Source organism: Gouania willdenowi, chromosome 8 (assembly GCF_900634775.1).
Source record: "Gouania willdenowi chromosome 8, fGouWil2.1, whole genome shotgun sequence".
Classification (NCBI taxonomy): Eukaryota; Metazoa; Chordata; class Actinopteri; order Blenniiformes; family Gobiesocidae; genus Gouania; species Gouania willdenowi.
The window spans coordinates 17353282-17371205 of record NC_041051.1 but is presented as its reverse complement, the minus strand read 5'-3'; the positions used below and the strand labels follow the sequence as shown (position 1 = coordinate 17371205).

At 37.7% G+C, this 17924-nt stretch overlaps 3 protein-coding genes across 4 annotated transcripts; 1 reads left to right on the top strand and 2 right to left on the bottom strand.

The window, feature by feature from the left end:
• Positions 1-281: 281 nt before the first annotated feature.
• asf1ba (anti-silencing function 1Ba histone chaperone) lies at positions 282-5572 on the bottom strand. The gene is made up of 4 exons (XM_028454966.1): positions 5091-5572; positions 3183-3298; positions 2773-2949; positions 282-994 (listed from the first exon to the last, which is right to left on the bottom strand). Exons 1-4 carry the CDS (start codon positions 5197-5199, stop codon positions 803-805), a joined length of 594 nt encoding a protein of 197 aa, XP_028310767.1. The 5' UTR covers positions 5200-5572; the 3' UTR covers positions 282-802.
• A 2064-nt stretch (positions 5573-7636) lies between these two features.
• Positions 7637-13258, top strand: crb3a (crumbs homolog 3a). Of its 2 annotated transcripts, XM_028454968.1 has the most exons (5): positions 7637-7683; positions 8377-8453; positions 9708-9867; positions 11856-11902; positions 12232-13258. In XM_028454968.1, exons 3-5 carry the CDS (start codon positions 9795-9797, stop codon positions 12439-12441), a joined length of 330 nt encoding a protein of 109 aa, XP_028310769.1. In that variant the 5' UTR covers positions 7637-7683; positions 8377-8453; positions 9708-9794; the 3' UTR covers positions 12442-13258. The 2 variants fall into 2 exon arrangements, with proteins under 2 accessions (XP_028310769.1, XP_028310768.1); XM_028454967.1 differs by lacking the exon at positions 7637-7683 and having other exon boundaries at positions 8164-8453.
• A 1346-nt stretch (positions 13259-14604) lies between these two features.
• tubb4bl (tubulin, beta 4B class IVb-like) lies at positions 14605-17924 on the bottom strand. The gene is made up of 4 exons (XM_028454924.1): positions 17779-17924; positions 17002-17110; positions 16750-16860; positions 14605-15947 (listed from the first exon to the last, which is right to left on the bottom strand). Exons 1-4 carry the CDS (start codon positions 17833-17835, stop codon positions 14890-14892), a joined length of 1335 nt encoding a protein of 444 aa, XP_028310725.1. The 5' UTR covers positions 17836-17924; the 3' UTR covers positions 14605-14889.

The following is a 17924-nucleotide window of genomic DNA, read 5'->3' as shown; positions in this document are numbered from 1 at the left end:
AATACTTCCAAGAATAATCTGTTCTTTCACAGAAAATATTTGTGAAGCAGTCCGTATGCCTTGTAACTTGATTTTCTATACTGTACTTGTGGCCATTGAAGGATGTGGAATGCTTACATTAAACTATATGGAGAGATACTTTAGGCCATATAAAGTCAGAGTATATATATATATATATATATTTTTTTTTTTTTTTTTTTTTTTTTTTAATGGGTAACATATGTACTATACAGATCAATAAAATAGGCTTTCTCTAAAATAAAAATATTCACACACTTGTATACCAAATAACATGTCTTTTATTTTGAAAACAAAATGCATCTGAGGGAAAAAAAAGAAGTAATATAGTCCATACAAATCCACAATCTAAGTGGGAAGATGTCTAAGTGCAAGTGGAAAATAAAAAAATAATCTATCACACTCTTGCTGTATTGCTGTAGTGCTGAATTTTTTTTTTTTTTTGCAACAGGAACAAAAGAAAAAGCAGGTCAAATACAGTTTGGATGCAGCTTTGTGACTTCTTAGCTGCTGCCTCAATTTATATAATTCACACTACTGTAAACAGTGTGGCCAAAAGCTATCCTTCGAGAATGATTGACCTTTACCTTCTTGGAAAAGTTGCAGAATCAGGGGCCAATATGAATGTGTTTTGTTTAATTTTTTGTGCAAGGAGAAAAACAGCAACAGTAAGGCAGAGATGTTTGTGCATCCATTTATCCACAAAAAATGTCCATAGGCCATAGAAATTCCTCCAAAAGCTGCCTTGTGCTGCAAGCTATTACCTTCCTTGTTGTGATGGTTTCTATAAGCAATCCATTGAGTTATCTGGTAGGATCCCAATAGGCGGGGCCTTGCCTGGAAGACACGATGGGGGAAGCATGGAGTTTGAAGATGGATCCACATTTTCAGAATCTTCCATTCTCTCCGCACTGCCCTCCCAATTTATATGGAATCTGGTAACTCGTGGGTTTGATGCAAGGATATTTCTCTGAAGCTGGAAAAGTAAAAAACAAAAAACAAACAAAAAACAGATTTTAATCACGATTGCAACTTGTATACGATCTTAGCATCTCTGCACATGTTCCAGATGTCTAAAACTGTCAATTTTTCAACCCAACAGAACATAATTGTTTTTTTTTAAATTATGTGTAATCATCTAAGTGTAAAACAACTTCATAAAAATTGTACAAGAAAACTTGGAGCCTTTAATGTTTTCATATTTCTGACACATTCCTTTTTGCTGTGACAGATACAATTTAAAATAAACACCTCCATCATGTGACTGGAGGGCAAACGGTGAATACACTAATTTGTGGGTGGAGGTTAATTTTTCAACCTTAACCTGTTTACAGCTGTAACATAACGTGCATTCTCTCAGTTAAATATTTCAGCATCTCTGAAAGAAACATTTTGTTCCAAATACAAGCCATGTACATATAAAACCCCTTTTAGTCTCATTGCAATGAAACTCTGAGACACATATTACAGATGTTTTTTTACATGGTGTACCAATTCTTAGGCAGACTAAAATAGGAACATATTTGAAGAATAAGTACACCCCAAACCAACTTCTTTGCTGCTGAATACATATGTATTTGGGTATTAAGTAGCACTGTTTATTAATCCTAGTCCCACTCTTCACATTTTAGTGAAAGTATTTCAATTTTGCGTATGTAGTTGTAAAATGTCCAGTATACTGGCCTTTAAGTGTTGAATGCCGGCTATTAAACTGAATTTTCCTATTGGCTGAAACGGATTCTTTAGATTCCCCTGTCATCAACTTTTACTGTTGGCCCCGCCCCTCCTATATAAATTGAGCAGAGGGAGAGGGTTTCTTCCAATCACAGCCCTCAGTGAGCATTGATTGACAGCTTTAATGCTGTGTGCGTTCCTGCTGTGATGTTTTTGATTCTGTGCTTCTATAAAGAGTTTACAGACACATAATGTGCGTATTCCCGTCTGTCTGTGTGTGGACATGTGTGTCCATCTTATCTCTATGTACACAGGGTTGTGGGAGAGCAGGACTGTTTGCCCCTGAGTGGTGTCTGTAAGGCTGTGTGTGAGCTTCACGTTGTGATTGTGTGCCTGTAGTTGTAGTGACACATTTCAGCTTATGAACTCGCCATGTGTGTGTGTACAGACACAACATTGTGTGTATTACCGTCTGTCTCTGGGCATAGTATTGACCGGCTAGTAGAGGGGCGTATTTTACTGCGATAGCTGTAACACCCATAATCAAGGCATTTTTTTGTATTTCCCTCCTAGTGGCAGGTCAGCAGAAAGCAGGGGTGCACTTACTCTTTAAGAATTGCATTTCTAAACTTAATAAAAACTTTTGAGCACTGTAGAGGTAACTAAAGCAAACAATTAAATGACTGCACTAGAGGTGGATGTACTGCAGCAAATGCACAGAAACCTGGATACACCAGATTTGTTGTGAAAACAGTACTGAACGGATATTGTACATGGTACCTTATATTTTTTTTTTTAACAGTATAAGCTCCTAAAAACAAATTAACAAGATTGAAAACACTTTAAAAATTAATACACAGGTCTAAGTAAATTAACCAAGACTTCTTAAAGTTAATAAGAAAAAAAATTTAGAATAGGGCTACAAGTCTGAAGTTTGGCACACACACACAATATCTTTTTTATATACATAAATATATACTCGTTTTCAAACTTAAATACCGATTTGAATCACGGTTATGTTTTTACAACTCTTGATTGTCATTCTGTTGCTAAAGCTGACTAAAGCCAACCATATCGCACCTGTGTGTAGTCGGGCTTGATTGGAGGATTTTCCCGAAGCTCTGGGTCTGTATACTCGTTGTTCACATAGTACCCAATGCGAATAAATTCTTGGCTACGATATGTGCAGGTGATCAGGACAACAGTTACACCCACAGCATCACTTTCAGGGATCAGCCCGGTGTTTGGGGCATCAGCCTAGTAGAACAAGAAAATCAATGTTCACACACTCATACAGAGGACTTGTGTTTAAATATACAACAACCAAACCACAGTGTTGTCACTTGACCTTTTAAAATTAAACATGACAATCTACTGTACAAGCGTGCTGTGTCTAACTATACACAGTATGTTGTGTTGTGTGAGCATTTTTTGTGCAAAGGTATTTTATGATAAACAATTCTGTAGGATTTTAAAGCCATAAAACACACCTGAAACACAAACATATGTCTTCCAGCGGGTACCGGACCAACCAGGACAGAATCAAGGATTTGGTCGTATTCTTCACTCTCGGCTGAGCCGACATAGATGATCTTCCACTCCAAGTCTAAAAAGGAACACAATGTTAAGATTTGTCTCCAGAGATGAACCATTTCATTTGCTACCAGTGTATTGTATAATACTCTAAAACCAGTTAATTTTAAAGGTTTATTTTATTCATACAAAAAGTAAATAGTATTCTATATGGATTTATTCTGACTTCTGACTCATCAAAGTGTCTGCTTTTTATATCAATAAGTACTGAAAGTGTCCATTCGTACGGTTGCCTACGGACAACCCCCAGTGCTATTGGTTTGTTTACTTAAGTACACGTACGTAGCATTTTAGGGTTAGGTTATAACCATATATCGCAATAATTTTTAGGGTCCGGGTTAGTCTTAGTCACGTGACATAATCTGGCCAATGACTGACCTATCATGTGATCTAAACTGGCCAATGAGGGGCGCTGCGTATGATTACAATGTCAGTATATATATTATATATTAAGCAATTTTCCCCTGGGATTAATAAAGGAATTCTGATTCTGATATTGATATTGATACGGCAACCGTACTGATAGCCAGTGCCATAAGTATTTCAGTTAGTATGAAAAAGCAGAACCTGGGAAAATATTGTAGTGTAGAGTATGCAAATATTAGTCATAATTCCAGCAAGATTATTTTGGTCTTCTTTTTGAATAACATGTTAGGGTTTAATTTATGGAAGTGTCTACTGATACGGAAACGTATCAATAGTCCCTATGGGTATGTCTTCTGGACCTTTTCTACATGGTCTAAGGCGCCACACTCAAGGATTCTCCCTTCCGCTGCCATGGGTTCAAATCCCGCTTTTGTCATATATATTTTTTTCATTTCAACATATTTAACACTGCAAATTCCACCTTTAAAAATACATATACAAAAAAATAAATAAACATTTTAAGTTATTTCCTGGGTTAGGGATATATTAAAAGGGTTAGCGGGGTAGCTAAAAATAAATATGAGTTAACATAAAACTGATGGAACTTTAGGTCACGTGGTGCACCTATCACGTCACCTAAACTGGCCAGTGAGGGGCGCTGCATATGAATAGACTAGACGTTTCCGTATCAATAGCCACGACCATCATTTATGGCCCTAACCCAGAAAATACCCTCAAATGTAAAAAAAATAAAAAAATAATAATAATTAAAAATTATCGTATATGTATTTCCGTATCAATAGACACTTCGTTTATTCAGACCACTGTTCCTCAGGGAATCTATTTTAATCTCTCGACATGTTTCGACTGACAGCTGCTCGTCGTCTTCGTCAGAGGCGTCTGTTGATCACTTCGATTTTGCCTTGACTTCTGCGTAATAATTCCAGCAATATTTTAAAAGATATGTTAAAATTTCCTTTATTCTGAAATTGTTTCCTGACATGTTTCGACATGTCAGGACATCAACGTGGATTTCCTGGGGAACATTTTTCTGAATACATAAAGTGTTCTACCTTTATTTAGTGGTTTTACACAACTTAAAATCTGATACTGGACTACGGTGTAGTGTAATCTATATAGTATTGTTAGCTGTGAATGATGAGCGTTTACATTGCATGGATGGGGTCCCATTATTACACTAACACAATATGTCTAGCACATTTTTGATTATCTAAAATGTATTGTAGGAACACAATTGAAGCGTCTACCAGTGGGACTAGTAAGTTTAGTCGTTTTGGTTATTGAGATAACGATAGGTATATCGCAAACACAAATAGAAAAATACACTTTATTGATCTTAGCTGCTGTGGCTAATTTTAAGCTACGTGAATGATAAGCAAATTGTGAAGTGAGCAGATTGACATGCATAATATACCAACCTTCAGGGAGATCTTCCATACACTCAAAGGTTATCTCGAATTGAAAAGGGTTTCTAAAAGGACTGGGGTTGTCCAGGACAGCCACATTCAACACCTGAACCTTCGCCATTGTTGGCCCGGAGCGCTGGAGGAGCTCAACCCAAACAAACGTGTAGTTTCCAGGGAAGCAGTGAGTCCACACGTCGTCAACACCAGTCGTTAGCCTCAGGTTGGCTGATATCACAACTATTATAGCTGACCTTCGACCTAAAATGAGCCGTTATAGGAATAACTGTCCCACAATTGTCTCTTAATCACGCCACGCACTTTAAGTTGTGTAAATGTTGCCGCTCTCCCGCCGCTTTGACTGCTACCCAGGTTACACCGCGACTACGGCAAGCCGCGCGTCCAAAAAACACAAGTGGTCGAAACAACCAATGGTGTCACAAATGCTATACTACCGAATCCTTTCACGGAGTGGATAATTCAAGATCCGTTCAACGCATGCCCGTTCACTACGTCACTTCCTTCACTCGCAGTCCTTACGACAGAGCTGCTGGGACGTAATATTGTATTGTATGTAAACCGACCATACGACGTTTGTGAAACATTTTAATAGTACACATTTAAATATGTGACTGTTTTGTGGTGTTTTTAATTGTTTATTTAAAAAAACTGATAAAAACACAATACACAACATTGACCAAAAAAAACAACAAACAAACAGAAAATAAGATATAAAAAAAACTGAAATAAATCAGAATTCACTCAAAACGTAAATTTAAATTTCTATTGAATTTCAAATAGCAGGGTTTCAAACTTTTTAAATTGTACACAAATTGCCGTAAAATAGGCTTATTCTTTTTATAGTTTTGTAATAAGTTTATTGATTACGTGATGGACAGATCCAATTTATTAGAATGTATAACAGCTAATTGTTTAGCAGTTATACAGGTATTATATTAGCTATAATTATTTGTCAGCGACAAATTGGCAACCAGTCCAAGAAGATATACTGTATCTATCCCACAATGTTACTGATGTATGATAAGATCAGCCCAGTTTTTACAGTTCACACTCCTCCCACAGACTGAACTGGTCCCTCTGCTGGCCAGATTGGGACTTCCAGTTTTTTGTTAGACACCTGTTTTAGATATTATATGTGACAATAATAACATTTTATTTAAAAATATGTTTTAATAAACTACAATATTAATCACGACGGTGTAGAAATTCTACATTCTTCAACATTTGTTCATTTTAAACAAAGTACTTGAAAGAGTACAGTGCTAATAAAGTATGAAGGTAGATTTGTGTCTTCAGTATTTAATCCTAAAAAAAAAAAGCTGCTTCACCAAAAAAGTATTTTCTATCAACAAAAAAAAAGAAATTTTTGAGAGAAAGTTTTTGAATGGAAAGGAAGTTTTTAGATTGACACAACTTTAAAAAAAAAAAAAAAAAAAAATTAATTAAAGACACAAATCTACCGCCATATTGAAGTGTGACAAATACAAGTGTGAAAACAATTATCACAAAGGACTTTTATAAGTTACTTTTTCTGGTGTGGCCTAGCTGGACTAAATCCTGCACAAAGTAGTGAATAATCTAAACCATGTAATATATGTAAGATTCGTCAGTTAAAAAAAAAATGTATTTTGTTAAAATTGGGTTGATCGAAAGGTCGGGGAGTCGATCAGAAGGCTATACCTGTCCTTGGGCTAGACACTGAACCTCAACTTGGATTGTGAGCACTTCACAAATCACAACCATTTATCATTTCAATTCTGTATTTTAGGGTTTGTATTCAAGACATTTTTTGACCAGATAAATGTGTGAAAAATGCACTGTTTTCTAATACACAATAACAATGCAGGAATAGAGAACTTTACCATAAAAAGCTGCACCCCTCAAGAAAAACTTTGGATTCTGTGATTTCCTCCCACAATCCTGAAATGTGACTGTTAGGTTGGTTGGGGTCTCTCAATTGCCCATAGGTATGAATGGGAGTGATTGTCTGTTTAAATGAATGTTGCCCTGCGATGGACTGGCGCCCTGTCCAGGGTGTACCCCTGCCTAACACCCAGTGTTAGGCACCGGCAGATCCCTGCGACCCTGAAATAGGACAAAGTGGGTCTGAAAATGGATGGATGGATGGATAGATTTATTTTTGGCCAAAAAGGGTAGAATACAGTTGTTTAAGATAATATGTAATATGAATAATAATTTAAAAAAATAAAAAAATAATCAAAAATCAATTTCTAATCTGTATTTTTTTTAATTTTTATATCAATTACTATGAATTTCAGGCGACCCTATTTAAACTCTAGGCAACCCTGCACGGGGTTGCAAACCCAAGGTTGAAAAACACTGGTCTAAGGGCTTTCAATCATACATTTTTTGGCGTTTCAAACATATGTTTTTGGAAAAAGAAAATAAACCAAGCCAAGCCATGCGGTACTTTTCCAATCATATGAGGACTCAGCCTTTTGCTTGATAAGAACACCTTAAACACGCCCTCTGTCCACATGAAAGTCTGATCTTCTTATCTTCTTAGATCATAGTCCTCCTGTGCTGCCATGAAGTCCTGTGCCCTAAATCGTAGATGGGAGATTAGGTGAGGATTAAACCCTACTAGCCTCCAAATTCATCCTTCAAATATCTCAGGAATGTTGATATCCTTTCTCATGATGACAGTGAACATGAGACCTAGTGAGGGCGCTGTTCAGCTCAGCCTTTACCAGGCAGGTTGTTGGATAGAGACACTCAGTCAATACTGAGCCTCACACATTGGAGCAGGTAGAATAGAGAGGGAGAGGGTTCAGCTTTTTTACTTTTAAAGGTTTATTCTTAAATAAAAGAGATTTCCACAAGAGGAAAATACAAATGGGGAAAAGACAACATTTTTAAGTGTTAGGTTTGTAGGCTTGAGTTGTTTTTTGTTGTTGTTGTTTCTTCTTTTAGATGTTTAGTTTTGAAGGTTCCAGGGGTGATTTGATCTTTTTCTGAGCATCTCCTTCTTTTTTTTTCCTCTGGACCTTACAAAGGAGCACTTGTTCGCGCTGCTGCAGGTAGATAAACGCGCTCAGGTAAAAAAAAAAAAAAAAAAAATGTAACACGAAACTGAACCACGTGACCAGCGCGCGCAGGGCTGGACGCGCAGTGCTGCTTTACATAGAAGGAAAACTGATGCTTTCAGCTTTCTTATGTGACTATACTAATTTATTCTATTCATTAACGTTGGAGACATATTTTTTAGACTGAGGATGATCGCCTGTGTCTTTGATCGGACGGGTTTTTTCTTGTCAAGGTGACGCGGAAGCAGCTGGGATCAACCTGTTGGATGTTTCCCGTTTTGCTGGTATCACCTAAAGAGCATCGCAGGAGGTAAGAAAAAGCTTTATTTGTGTGGAAAATCACATCACAGTATGTAAGGATAACTTTGGCAATAACGTTGGGACTATTATCAGTGTTTTTTTTTTGTTTTGTTTGTTGCTGCAGTGTGAGCAGTTTTATTAAGTGATTCAGCACGAAACACTGAATGTGAGTCACTTGTAGTGGTTTTTACTGCCTTGGTCATCATTAGATTTGATGAATCTAGTAGGGTTGGGCGATATAGACAACAATTTAAATCTCGATGGGTTTTTTTTTCTCCTCAAAATTGAGATATTCGATATGAATCGCGATATTTTTAACTCAATAAAGTCTAATCAGAAGGACAATTCTGGGTTAAATTTGGTTTTACAAAATGCCACACAGGAACATTTATTAAAAAAAACAGATGCAGTATGTGTCACTTTTGCCTTTTTCTCCTCGAAATACTCGTTACTGTAATTGAGTTACTTTTATGGGTACTTTATTGAGTATATTTCAAAATCAGTCATTTTAATTATACTTAAGTATGTTATAAAAGAAGTAAAGTGATTCGTTACATTTCTACACCAAACCATCACTGAGTAAATTATGATTTTTTTTTTGTTTTAAAATGATCAAAGGACATTGTGAAACTGCAAAAAATGAAATGACTAGACAACAACTGAATGCATCACATCATAACCGACCAATCAGATTGAACATTATGCACCGCATTAAAACAGCATTTAATGGAGGTTATTTTCTCAGTTTTAGAGTTAATAAATATAGCTATACTTAGAGCCTGATAATTATTTGACTTTGAATTGAATTCATTGGTGTTTTGTTTTATTTTAAATGTACATCTTGATTAAGGTTTTATTTTATACAGATGCCTTTGTGGAAAACAATGCAAGATTTCATCTCTTACTTTTTAAGTTTATACATGAGATGTTTACTGTATGCGAGGGAACCGTGGCAAGATTTATTACCAAAAAAACAAAAAACAAAAACATGGGGGGTGAAAGTAACTAGTAATTTTTACTTTGAGTACTATTTAATTGAGCTACTTTTTACTTGTACTCGAGTATTTTATCTGATTATGAGTTAGTTATTTTTGCTGCAGTGTGAGCTGTTTATAAGTGATTCAGCATCAAACACTGAATGTGAGTCACTTGTGGTGGTTTTTAATCATTAGATTTGATGAATCTACGTGTATCACACTGTAAAAATGATGTTCTGATACTATGATGATGTTGTTGAGATAATGGATTTCCTTCTGTGACTCAGAGAAATGGACCCAAGCTGATGATGACGATGATGGCGAAGCTCCACTAGGTCCAGCTCTGCGTGCTCAGGTCCCTGCAGGTGACAGGGATGGCTTTGTGTCTGCATGGAGCTGCGGTTGGCAGGGTGTTACTGCTCATAATGAGCATTAATCCTGCATGGGGTGAGTTCAAAAACATCAGCACACCCACCCACACACACACACACACACATTATCTCTTCCCTGACCAAACCTACACTCATCCTCACACCAGAAACATGCATGAACTTGTGTCAGATCTTAGTGTCACAAAGCTACATAAAAATACACACACTGACTAAGCAGTGCATCATCCAGCCTTCGCTCCTTATCAGTATACAGTGTGAAACATTACAGGCTCGTATTGTGCTCTATTTCTGGGACCGTGTGTGTGTGCGTGTGTGTGTGTGTGTGTGTGTGTGTGTCTACACCTGACTTCTGGTTATCAAGTTGCACTTTTGTCCCTGGCAAAGTTGACTATTTGTCCAAGTGAATGATTGACTCAGACAGAGAGAGGAGGGTTGAGGATTTTTAACAGGAAGTTTTCCCATTAACACAACTCCTATGACACCCCAAACAGAAACAAAAAGTATGAATTTAAACTTGTATTTTTTATATTAAACTAGTTGATTGTACAGAAACTGTGGACTCTGCATTCCTGAGACTCTCTTCACCCCCCCGTGTTCTCCTGGTCAAGTAGTTACTGTGTAGTTTCATGATGTAACTTTGTAATCACATGGCCGGTCATGAATGAAATAACAGGGACAAACGCTGGATGGATAAAGCACTGTAGAATGTGTTTGTACGACTAAAAGTGTGCTGCACGTTTTGTTCTCTTGCTGTTAGTGGTTTAATGAGAGCTGATGTTGCTTAGAATGCCTGATTGGTGAATTATTTTTTTTATTACCCTTGTTTTGCCTCAGTCACAGGTTAGCTGTATTATTGCTCATGCCACTTTAAAATGAAGTTTTGTTGTCCTTTAAGCTTTAATTATGTTTTAAAAAATTAGTCAAAGCTGTACAAATCTTCATTTAGCTTTAGTCATAGTCATCTGACTAATAATTCACAAAGTTTAAGTTAAAATGTAGTCATTAGGAGAAATATATTTGGTCATCTAAATGAAAAATAAGATTTTATGCATTTTTTTGAAGATTTAACTACCATTGATCAACCTAATATGGGATGGTATTCACGTTTGTAAATACAGAGGCAGATTTGATGTTATCATTGCATAAGACAATGTTTTTTTCCAACCCCATGTGGGGTCGCCCCGGAATTCAAATGGGGTCACTTGTCAATAATTAATAAAAACAAATTACTGATTACAATTATATGTATATATATATATTATTCAATTTCAATTTATTCAATTTAAAACAACTGTATTCTATACTTTCACCTTCTCAAAATACAGTATTGAAATATCTGAGCTGGCGTGTCCTGTCATTCTGGCTACTCCTAACACAACATTACAAACATGATCAAAAACTAATTATAGGAAAATAAATGTCTCATGGGGTCGCCAGAAATTTGTGATATCAAAAAAAGGGTCATGACCCAAAAGAGGTTGAGAACCACTGGTGTAAGACCACATGAGCAAACACAATAAGCTTACTTCCTATTAGACCACTGGTCCCGCCTTCCAGTAGTTTGGATTGGATACTTTTCAAAAAAGAAACGTCATTCTGATTTTATTTTGTCCCATCTAAACACTATAGTTTAGTTTTATTAGTTAACAAAAATATCAACATGTTTGGATATAGTTTTCGTTCACTTTAAAAAAAAAAAAAAAATTGAATTATTGTTATTTTATTTATCTATTTCTGACAAACAACAATTTAATACAATAATAACTAAAATATACAATAATGCAAAAAATATTCCCTAAACTCCCATACACCCCATTCATTCATTCACTTCATTTTCTTTTGTCATAGTCTCGTTATCGTCACTTAAAAAATGTACCAGTATTTGACAAAAACCATGACGAAAAGTTTTAGTCAACAAAATCAACACTGCGGTCTGATAATAAAAAGCATTAAACAGATGGTGTTATTAAGGGCAGGGTTTAAACAAGACAAGTAGTGAACATTTTTCCTTTCTGTGTTTCTGTTGTTACTTTCGTCCAATAGGTAATTTTACGGATGTTCGAGGAGATTCCAGATCAATAAATTCTACGGTGAGTGTTTCTTTAAAATAAAATTGAAAGTGTCTATTTGTACGGTTGCCGTACGGACAACCAACGGTGCTATTGGTACCTTTACTGAAGTACAAGTACGTAGCGTCTTAGGGTTAGGTTATAACCCAATATCACAACAAATTTTAGGGTTAGGATTAGGGTAAGGTTTAGTCTTAGTCACGTGACCTAAACTGGCCAAATAGGGGCGCTGCTTACGGATAGAATGTCGGTCAATTGATACGGCAACCGTACGGATAGCCACTGCCAATAAAATACTATTATGAAAAACAATAGTATGATGCATCTTTTCTATTTCTCCTCTGTTGCAGGAAACCAACATTGCTGCTATTGTAGCCCCTACAGTCACTCTCAGTGTTCTGGCCATCGTCTCGGTGGTGCTCGTGTGGCTCTTCTGTGTGGTGAAAAAGAAGCGTCAGACTGAAGGGACTTACAGACCCAGTGCTGAGGAACAGAGTGGTACACACGGCGTAGCAGCACCAGATGCACTAAAGCTCCCAAAGGAGGAGAGACTAATCTAAACAATCATCTACACCTAGTTTTTCCTGTTCAGGGTCACAGGGAATGCTAGAGCCTATACCAGTGGATACAAAGGGTAAGGCAGTGTAAACACCCCTGGATAGAACACCATGTCTATCGTAGGGCATGTTTGGTGACCACCACCAGCGAGACTTAAACCCACAATCCCTATACTGAGAGGAAGCAATGCTCACCACCATACCAGTGACCCAAACCCTGCATAAGCCTGAGATGCAAATGCCTGCCTCATGGCTCGTCAATGCCAGGAAGCTCTAACCAATGAAAGGCAATGGACGAACATCAGAGACTGACATTTTGGAAACCACGTGAGATATGATGTTGCTTCATTTCAAACGACACTGCATGGACTCAATCTGTCTGGTTCTTAAGACTGAGGATTTATCTTTCAATAAACCTTTTTGTTTTATTTATCTTGCACACAAACAGACTGCATTGTTTTATCACCACTGATGACTTTAGCTTAGCAAGCTATATTTTCTTGTCCTTGTCTATGTGTTTGATTTTAACAAATCATTCCTTAATTTTCACTCACAAAAACTGAATCTTTCACTTTTAATTTTTCAGTCCGTCACATTTGAAGAGGACCCGACACTTTGTAATTTGTATTCAAAATTCGTATCATGCAAAAGTAAGCTGTGTTTACGTCTGTCACGGTGCACTCAGACACATTATTTAAATCTTTCATCAGATCAATAATGTAGGATGTCATTTAACTCTACAATCAGCTTTTATTTTTGTTACAGTCACACAATCTTTAATTTGTGCTTTTTACTGAATGAATAAAAAGTTTTTACGATACCTGTGTGGGTGACGAAACACATGATTGCTAAGAAAAGCCTCGTTAGCCTCTCCTGCTGTAAATATGACTAGGATGTGCAATAATTAGAGCCGCGTTAAAAATTATAGAAATGTATCTAATAGTTAGGAACTAGTAGTAGAGCGTTCAGCGCATGAGGTGGTGACCAAGAAGATTGTGGGTTGAAGCTTTTTATTGCACTGGTGAACTGTTTAACATGACCCTAAGATAAAAGGGATTATATCACGTAAAAAATGAAATCAGCTGATATTCAATGGTAAAACCAATAAAATACAAACTTCAAGTTTTCCAGCTTGAATATCTTTGTCACTTGACTAGATGTTCAATGTTCTTGATTTAACTTCGATCAAGTTATCATTAGGAGTGTATAGTTCTAACTTTTTGGACTTGCAGTGTAATTTCTCTGTTACTTTTATGGTCCAAAATGGTGGAACAGCCTGCAGGAGATGAAAATATTAATATATAATTTATATACTTTGAATTATCATTTTCATTTTTACTGTTTTGTGCAAATTTTAATATTTTATATTCTATAAATTCTTCCCTTTTAAGCTTTGTTCTTTCTTTTCCTTTTTTAACTATCGATTCTGACCCACTTGTTCCTTTTTTCAGGGTACCTTTTTAACCATTTTATAAAGTTACATCTGTGTATGTTAGTCTCTAAAACTTTTTATAATTTTACCCTTTGTAAAATCCTGTAAAGCACTTTGGAAAACAAGTCTTTCCAATGAGACTCTTGCTACTGCTTTCCCCCACTATCCAGGATGTGTGTGAGGTCAAACTAATGAATATTTGATGCATGCTTTGCCTTTTATTGATTTCATAATTAACGGTCCCGCACAGGCTGGACCAGGCCTCTTCTCCAGTAGCTGTGCCTTATATGGAGATTATAATTTGAAATTCTGTGACCCACTTGCTACACTACTACTATTAAATATTTTGTGTTTGTGCTAAATCTGCTAAAAGTAGCTCCTATCTTATCAGGGAGTGTTAAATCTGTGCCAGTGTAACATGGATAAACTGAAGTAGAGCCAGTCTTGGACAGTATGTCTTTGGAGTGGAAAAAAAAAAAAAAAAATGTGCTCATGTGGTTACGTCTCATTATTTTTGCTGAACCAAAGAGCCACATACCACAATTCATCAGCTGAAATGACCTTGGAAGATTAATCCCTCCTGCTTAGTGCTAAATATAAAAGTTTAACCTCTATTTAAAATTTGTTTTAAACTTATTTCTCAATGTTAATATGAAGGTAATAAATGATGCATTTAGAAATGTTTACTGAATGAAAATCTAGTGGCTGAGAGAGAATAGAGTCAAACAAACAGGTATGCAAGTAAACATTTTAATGTTAATCCATACAAGGCTTCACAGTTAAATCTCACCTGCTTTTTAAATTCAGCAAGGCAATGACAGAGCAGAACATGTCAAAACTTCAGTGCATTCACAAATCCAACAAAAGCAATGCAACCCACGACGTCAATGCAACCAGGTAACATCAAATGTCTAATAACAGAGCAACAGTGATCTATAGTGACATGTTCTTCATAATGTAGTGCAGTGGAACAATAAAGTGAACGAGGGAACATAAAGTTTGGCAGGTGGGCTGAGGATTTAGGCCACTTCTTCTTCTCCCTCCTCCTCAAACTCTCCTTCTTCAGCAGTGGCGTCCTGGTACTGCTGGTACTCAGATACCAGGTCGTTCATGTTGCTCTCTGCCTCCGTGAACTCCATTTCATCCATGCCCTCGCCTGTGTACCAGTGCAAGAAGGCCTTACGGCGGAACATGGCGGTGAACTGCTCGGAGATGCGCTTGAACAGCTCCTGAATGGCCGTGCTGTTGCCGATGAACGTGGCGGACATCTTGAGGCCACGTGGTGGAATGTCGCAGACGGCGGTCTTCACATTGTTGGGGATCCATTCGACGAAGTAGCTACTGTTCTTGTTCTGCACATTCAGCATTTGCTCATCCACCTCTTTCATGGACATGCGTCCCCTGAAGACGGCAGCCACGGTAAGGTAGCGGCCATGGCGTGGGTCGCAGGCAGCCATCATGTTTTTGGCGTCGAACATTTGCTGAGTGAGCTCAGGCACGGAGAGGGCACGGTACTGCTGGCTGCCCCTGCTGGTGAGGGGGGCGAACCCTGGCATGAAGAAGTGCAGACGGGGAAAGGGTACCATGTTAACGGCTAGCTTGCGCAGATCAGCGTTGAGCTGGCCAGGAAAACGCAGACAGGTGGTCACACCGCTCATGGTGGCCGACACCAAGTGGTTGAGATCGCCATAAGTCGGGGTGGTGAGTTTGAGTGTGCGGAAGCAGATGTCGTAAAGAGCTTCATTGTCGATACAGTAGGTCTCATCGGTGTTCTCCACCAGCTGGTGGACAGAGAGGGTGGCGTTGTAGGGCTCCACCACAGTGTCGGACACCTTGGGTGAAGGCACGACACTGAAGGTGTTCATAATGCGGTCGGGGTACTCCTCGCGGATCTTGCTGATGAGCAGAGTGCCCATGCCAGAACCAGTGCCACCACCCAGGGAGTGGGTGAGCTGGAAGCCCTGCAGGCAGTCACAGCTCTCAGCCTCTTTCCTCACCACATCCATTACGGAGTCCACCAGCTCAGCCCCTTCAGTGTAATGGCCCTTGGCCCAATTGTTTCCGGCTCCACTCTGGCCTGGAACAAAAATATGACAGTCTATCAGCTAGGGCTGGACAATATGGGCCAAAATTCATATCAATATTTTTACTCAAAATGACGATATGAACCTTGACATTTTTAAACTCTATAAAGTCTGACCAGAAAGACAACTATATGTTTAATTTGCTAATGAAAAATGCCGCAGCTGCCCAATATGTGCTACTTTGAGCTTTTTCTCCAATAAGGGACAGCAAGTGTGAATGAGTTCTGTATAGGGATGTAACATTCACTCAACTCCCGATATGATTCGATTCACGATACTGGGTTCACCATACGATTCTCTCACGATTTATTTTACAAAATGGGACTGTAGACAAATGATGACTGAAAAATATTCCTTTATTTTTTTGGGGGGAAAAATACTGTACTGTTTTCCTTTCATTTTTCATTGTCAAAATAATCCCTTGATAAACTATTAAAAACAATGCAATTTAACTAAAAATAAATCTTGAATGAAATAAATAAAGGAATAATACAAATGTAGAAGAAGCCTATTAATTTAAATTCTGGTTCTATAGTAAACACTGCAAAACTGCATAATAGTTCCTTTCTCTGAAGTAGTGAAAACAAAGACTCCTAAAACGGTTATTGTAATACAAAATAAGCTATGAAATAAAAATCTATCAAATTGGCAATATTATAATTTCCTATATCGCCAAATTAGAAAACTCGATATATTGCCCAAGCCTACCATCAGCACACTTTTTTTTTTATTTAATCATGTAGTTTCTGCTTTTCTGAGACTCAGATGTTTAGCAGAAATGAAAACATAACTTACCAAAGACAAAATTATCAGGTCTGAAAATCTGACCAAATGGGCCAGACCTGACTGAATCCATGGTACCAGGCTCCAAGTCCACCAGGATAGCACGAGGGACATATTTCCCACCTGAAAACACAAATAAAATTGATTTTAAAAAAACAAAACACACACCCCATCATCTGTGACCGTCTTATCATTAAAAGAAAACCGTATGCAAAATATTTTGTACGGAGCTCAAGAGGTCACCTAAAGAGTTGCATAGCTTACCTGTGGCCTCGTTATAGTAGACGCTGATCCTGTCTAATTGCAGATCGCTGTCTCCATGGTAGCTTCCAGTGGGATCAATGCCATGTTCATCGCTGATGACCTCCCAGAACTGAAGGAAAAGAGGCGTTATGGTGAAGGAGGGAGATCTACACATAATTCTATTCAGATAGACAAGTGGATTGGTGCAGGTCAAAAGTGCATGTCAATGTATTCTGAGAGGCTGTCTCAGCAGTAAATCAATAAGGAGGCAGTAGCCTGCTAATAATCAGTGTACTTTGTGATTCAATTTCATCAGTTTTATTGCTAAATATTTTGCACTCGAAAAAAAAAATCGGCTGAAGAATGACTTCAGTCATAGATTTAGAATGAATGGGGAATGCAAAATAGGTCAGGAATATGGAGAGGGAGGGTAAGCATCAGGGATACTAATAAAGGCAATAATTTACGGAACAGCCGTGATTTCTCACAAATGTGCAGAACAGACGACGATAAATGCATTTTATTTGGCAAAAATTAATTTACATTCATGTATTTTTGCATCCGCAGTAGCCTAAGAATAAGCAGCACTGAGTGTAAAATAAATTCAAGACCCATAATTAGATAATCTGAATGATTCTGCACCCTAAATCATAAAACGGTGAAGTAAAGGCGCCATTTTAGTCTTTTTCTAGAAAATTCTGGCGAGGATGGATTAACGTCTCTGATGCGTGGCTCCATGAAAACCCACATAAATCTCAGCGCATAGTAAAAAAAACCAAAAAAAAAACACTAAAATACCTTAGCCCCGATCTGGTTCCCGCACTGGCCGGCCTGTAAATGCACAATTTCACGCATTTTGGACGGATGAGAAGGATGCGCGTCGGAGAAAACACAAAAACAGAGCAACAGCCGGTAGTGGATGACGGATAAGGCTGGTGCTCGGC

Coding starts and splice junctions, on each gene's coding strand:
- asf1ba (XM_028454966.1), bottom strand. CDS start 5,199: ATGGCGAAGGTTCAGGTGTTGAATGTGGCTGTCCTGGACAACCCCAGT. Junction 3,299..5,090: donor TATGGAAGATCTCCCTGAAG/GTTGGTATATTA, acceptor GTTCCTTTTTAG/ACTTGGAGTGGAAGATCATC. Junction 2,950..3,182: donor GACATATGTTTGTGTTTCAG/GTGTGTTTTATG, acceptor TTGTTCTACTAG/GCTGATGCCCCAAACACCGG.
- crb3a (XM_028454968.1), top strand. CDS start 9,795: ATGGCTTTGTGTCTGCATGGAGCTGCGGTTGGCAGGGTGTTACTGCTC. Junction 9,868..11,855: donor GAGCATTAATCCTGCATGGG/GTGAGTTCAAAA, acceptor TTCGTCCAATAG/GTAATTTTACGGATGTTCGA. Junction 11,903..12,231: donor CCAGATCAATAAATTCTACG/GTGAGTGTTTCT, acceptor CCTCTGTTGCAG/GAAACCAACATTGCTGCTAT.
- tubb4bl (XM_028454924.1), bottom strand. CDS start 17,835: ATGCGTGAAATTGTGCATTTACAGGCCGGCCAGTGCGGGAACCAGATC. Junction 17,111..17,778: donor GGAACCAGATCGGGGCTAAG/GTATTTTAGTGT, acceptor CTTTTCCTTCAG/TTCTGGGAGGTCATCAGCGA. Junction 16,861..17,001: donor CTACTATAACGAGGCCACAG/GTAAGCTATGCA, acceptor TTGTGTTTTCAG/GTGGGAAATATGTCCCTCGT.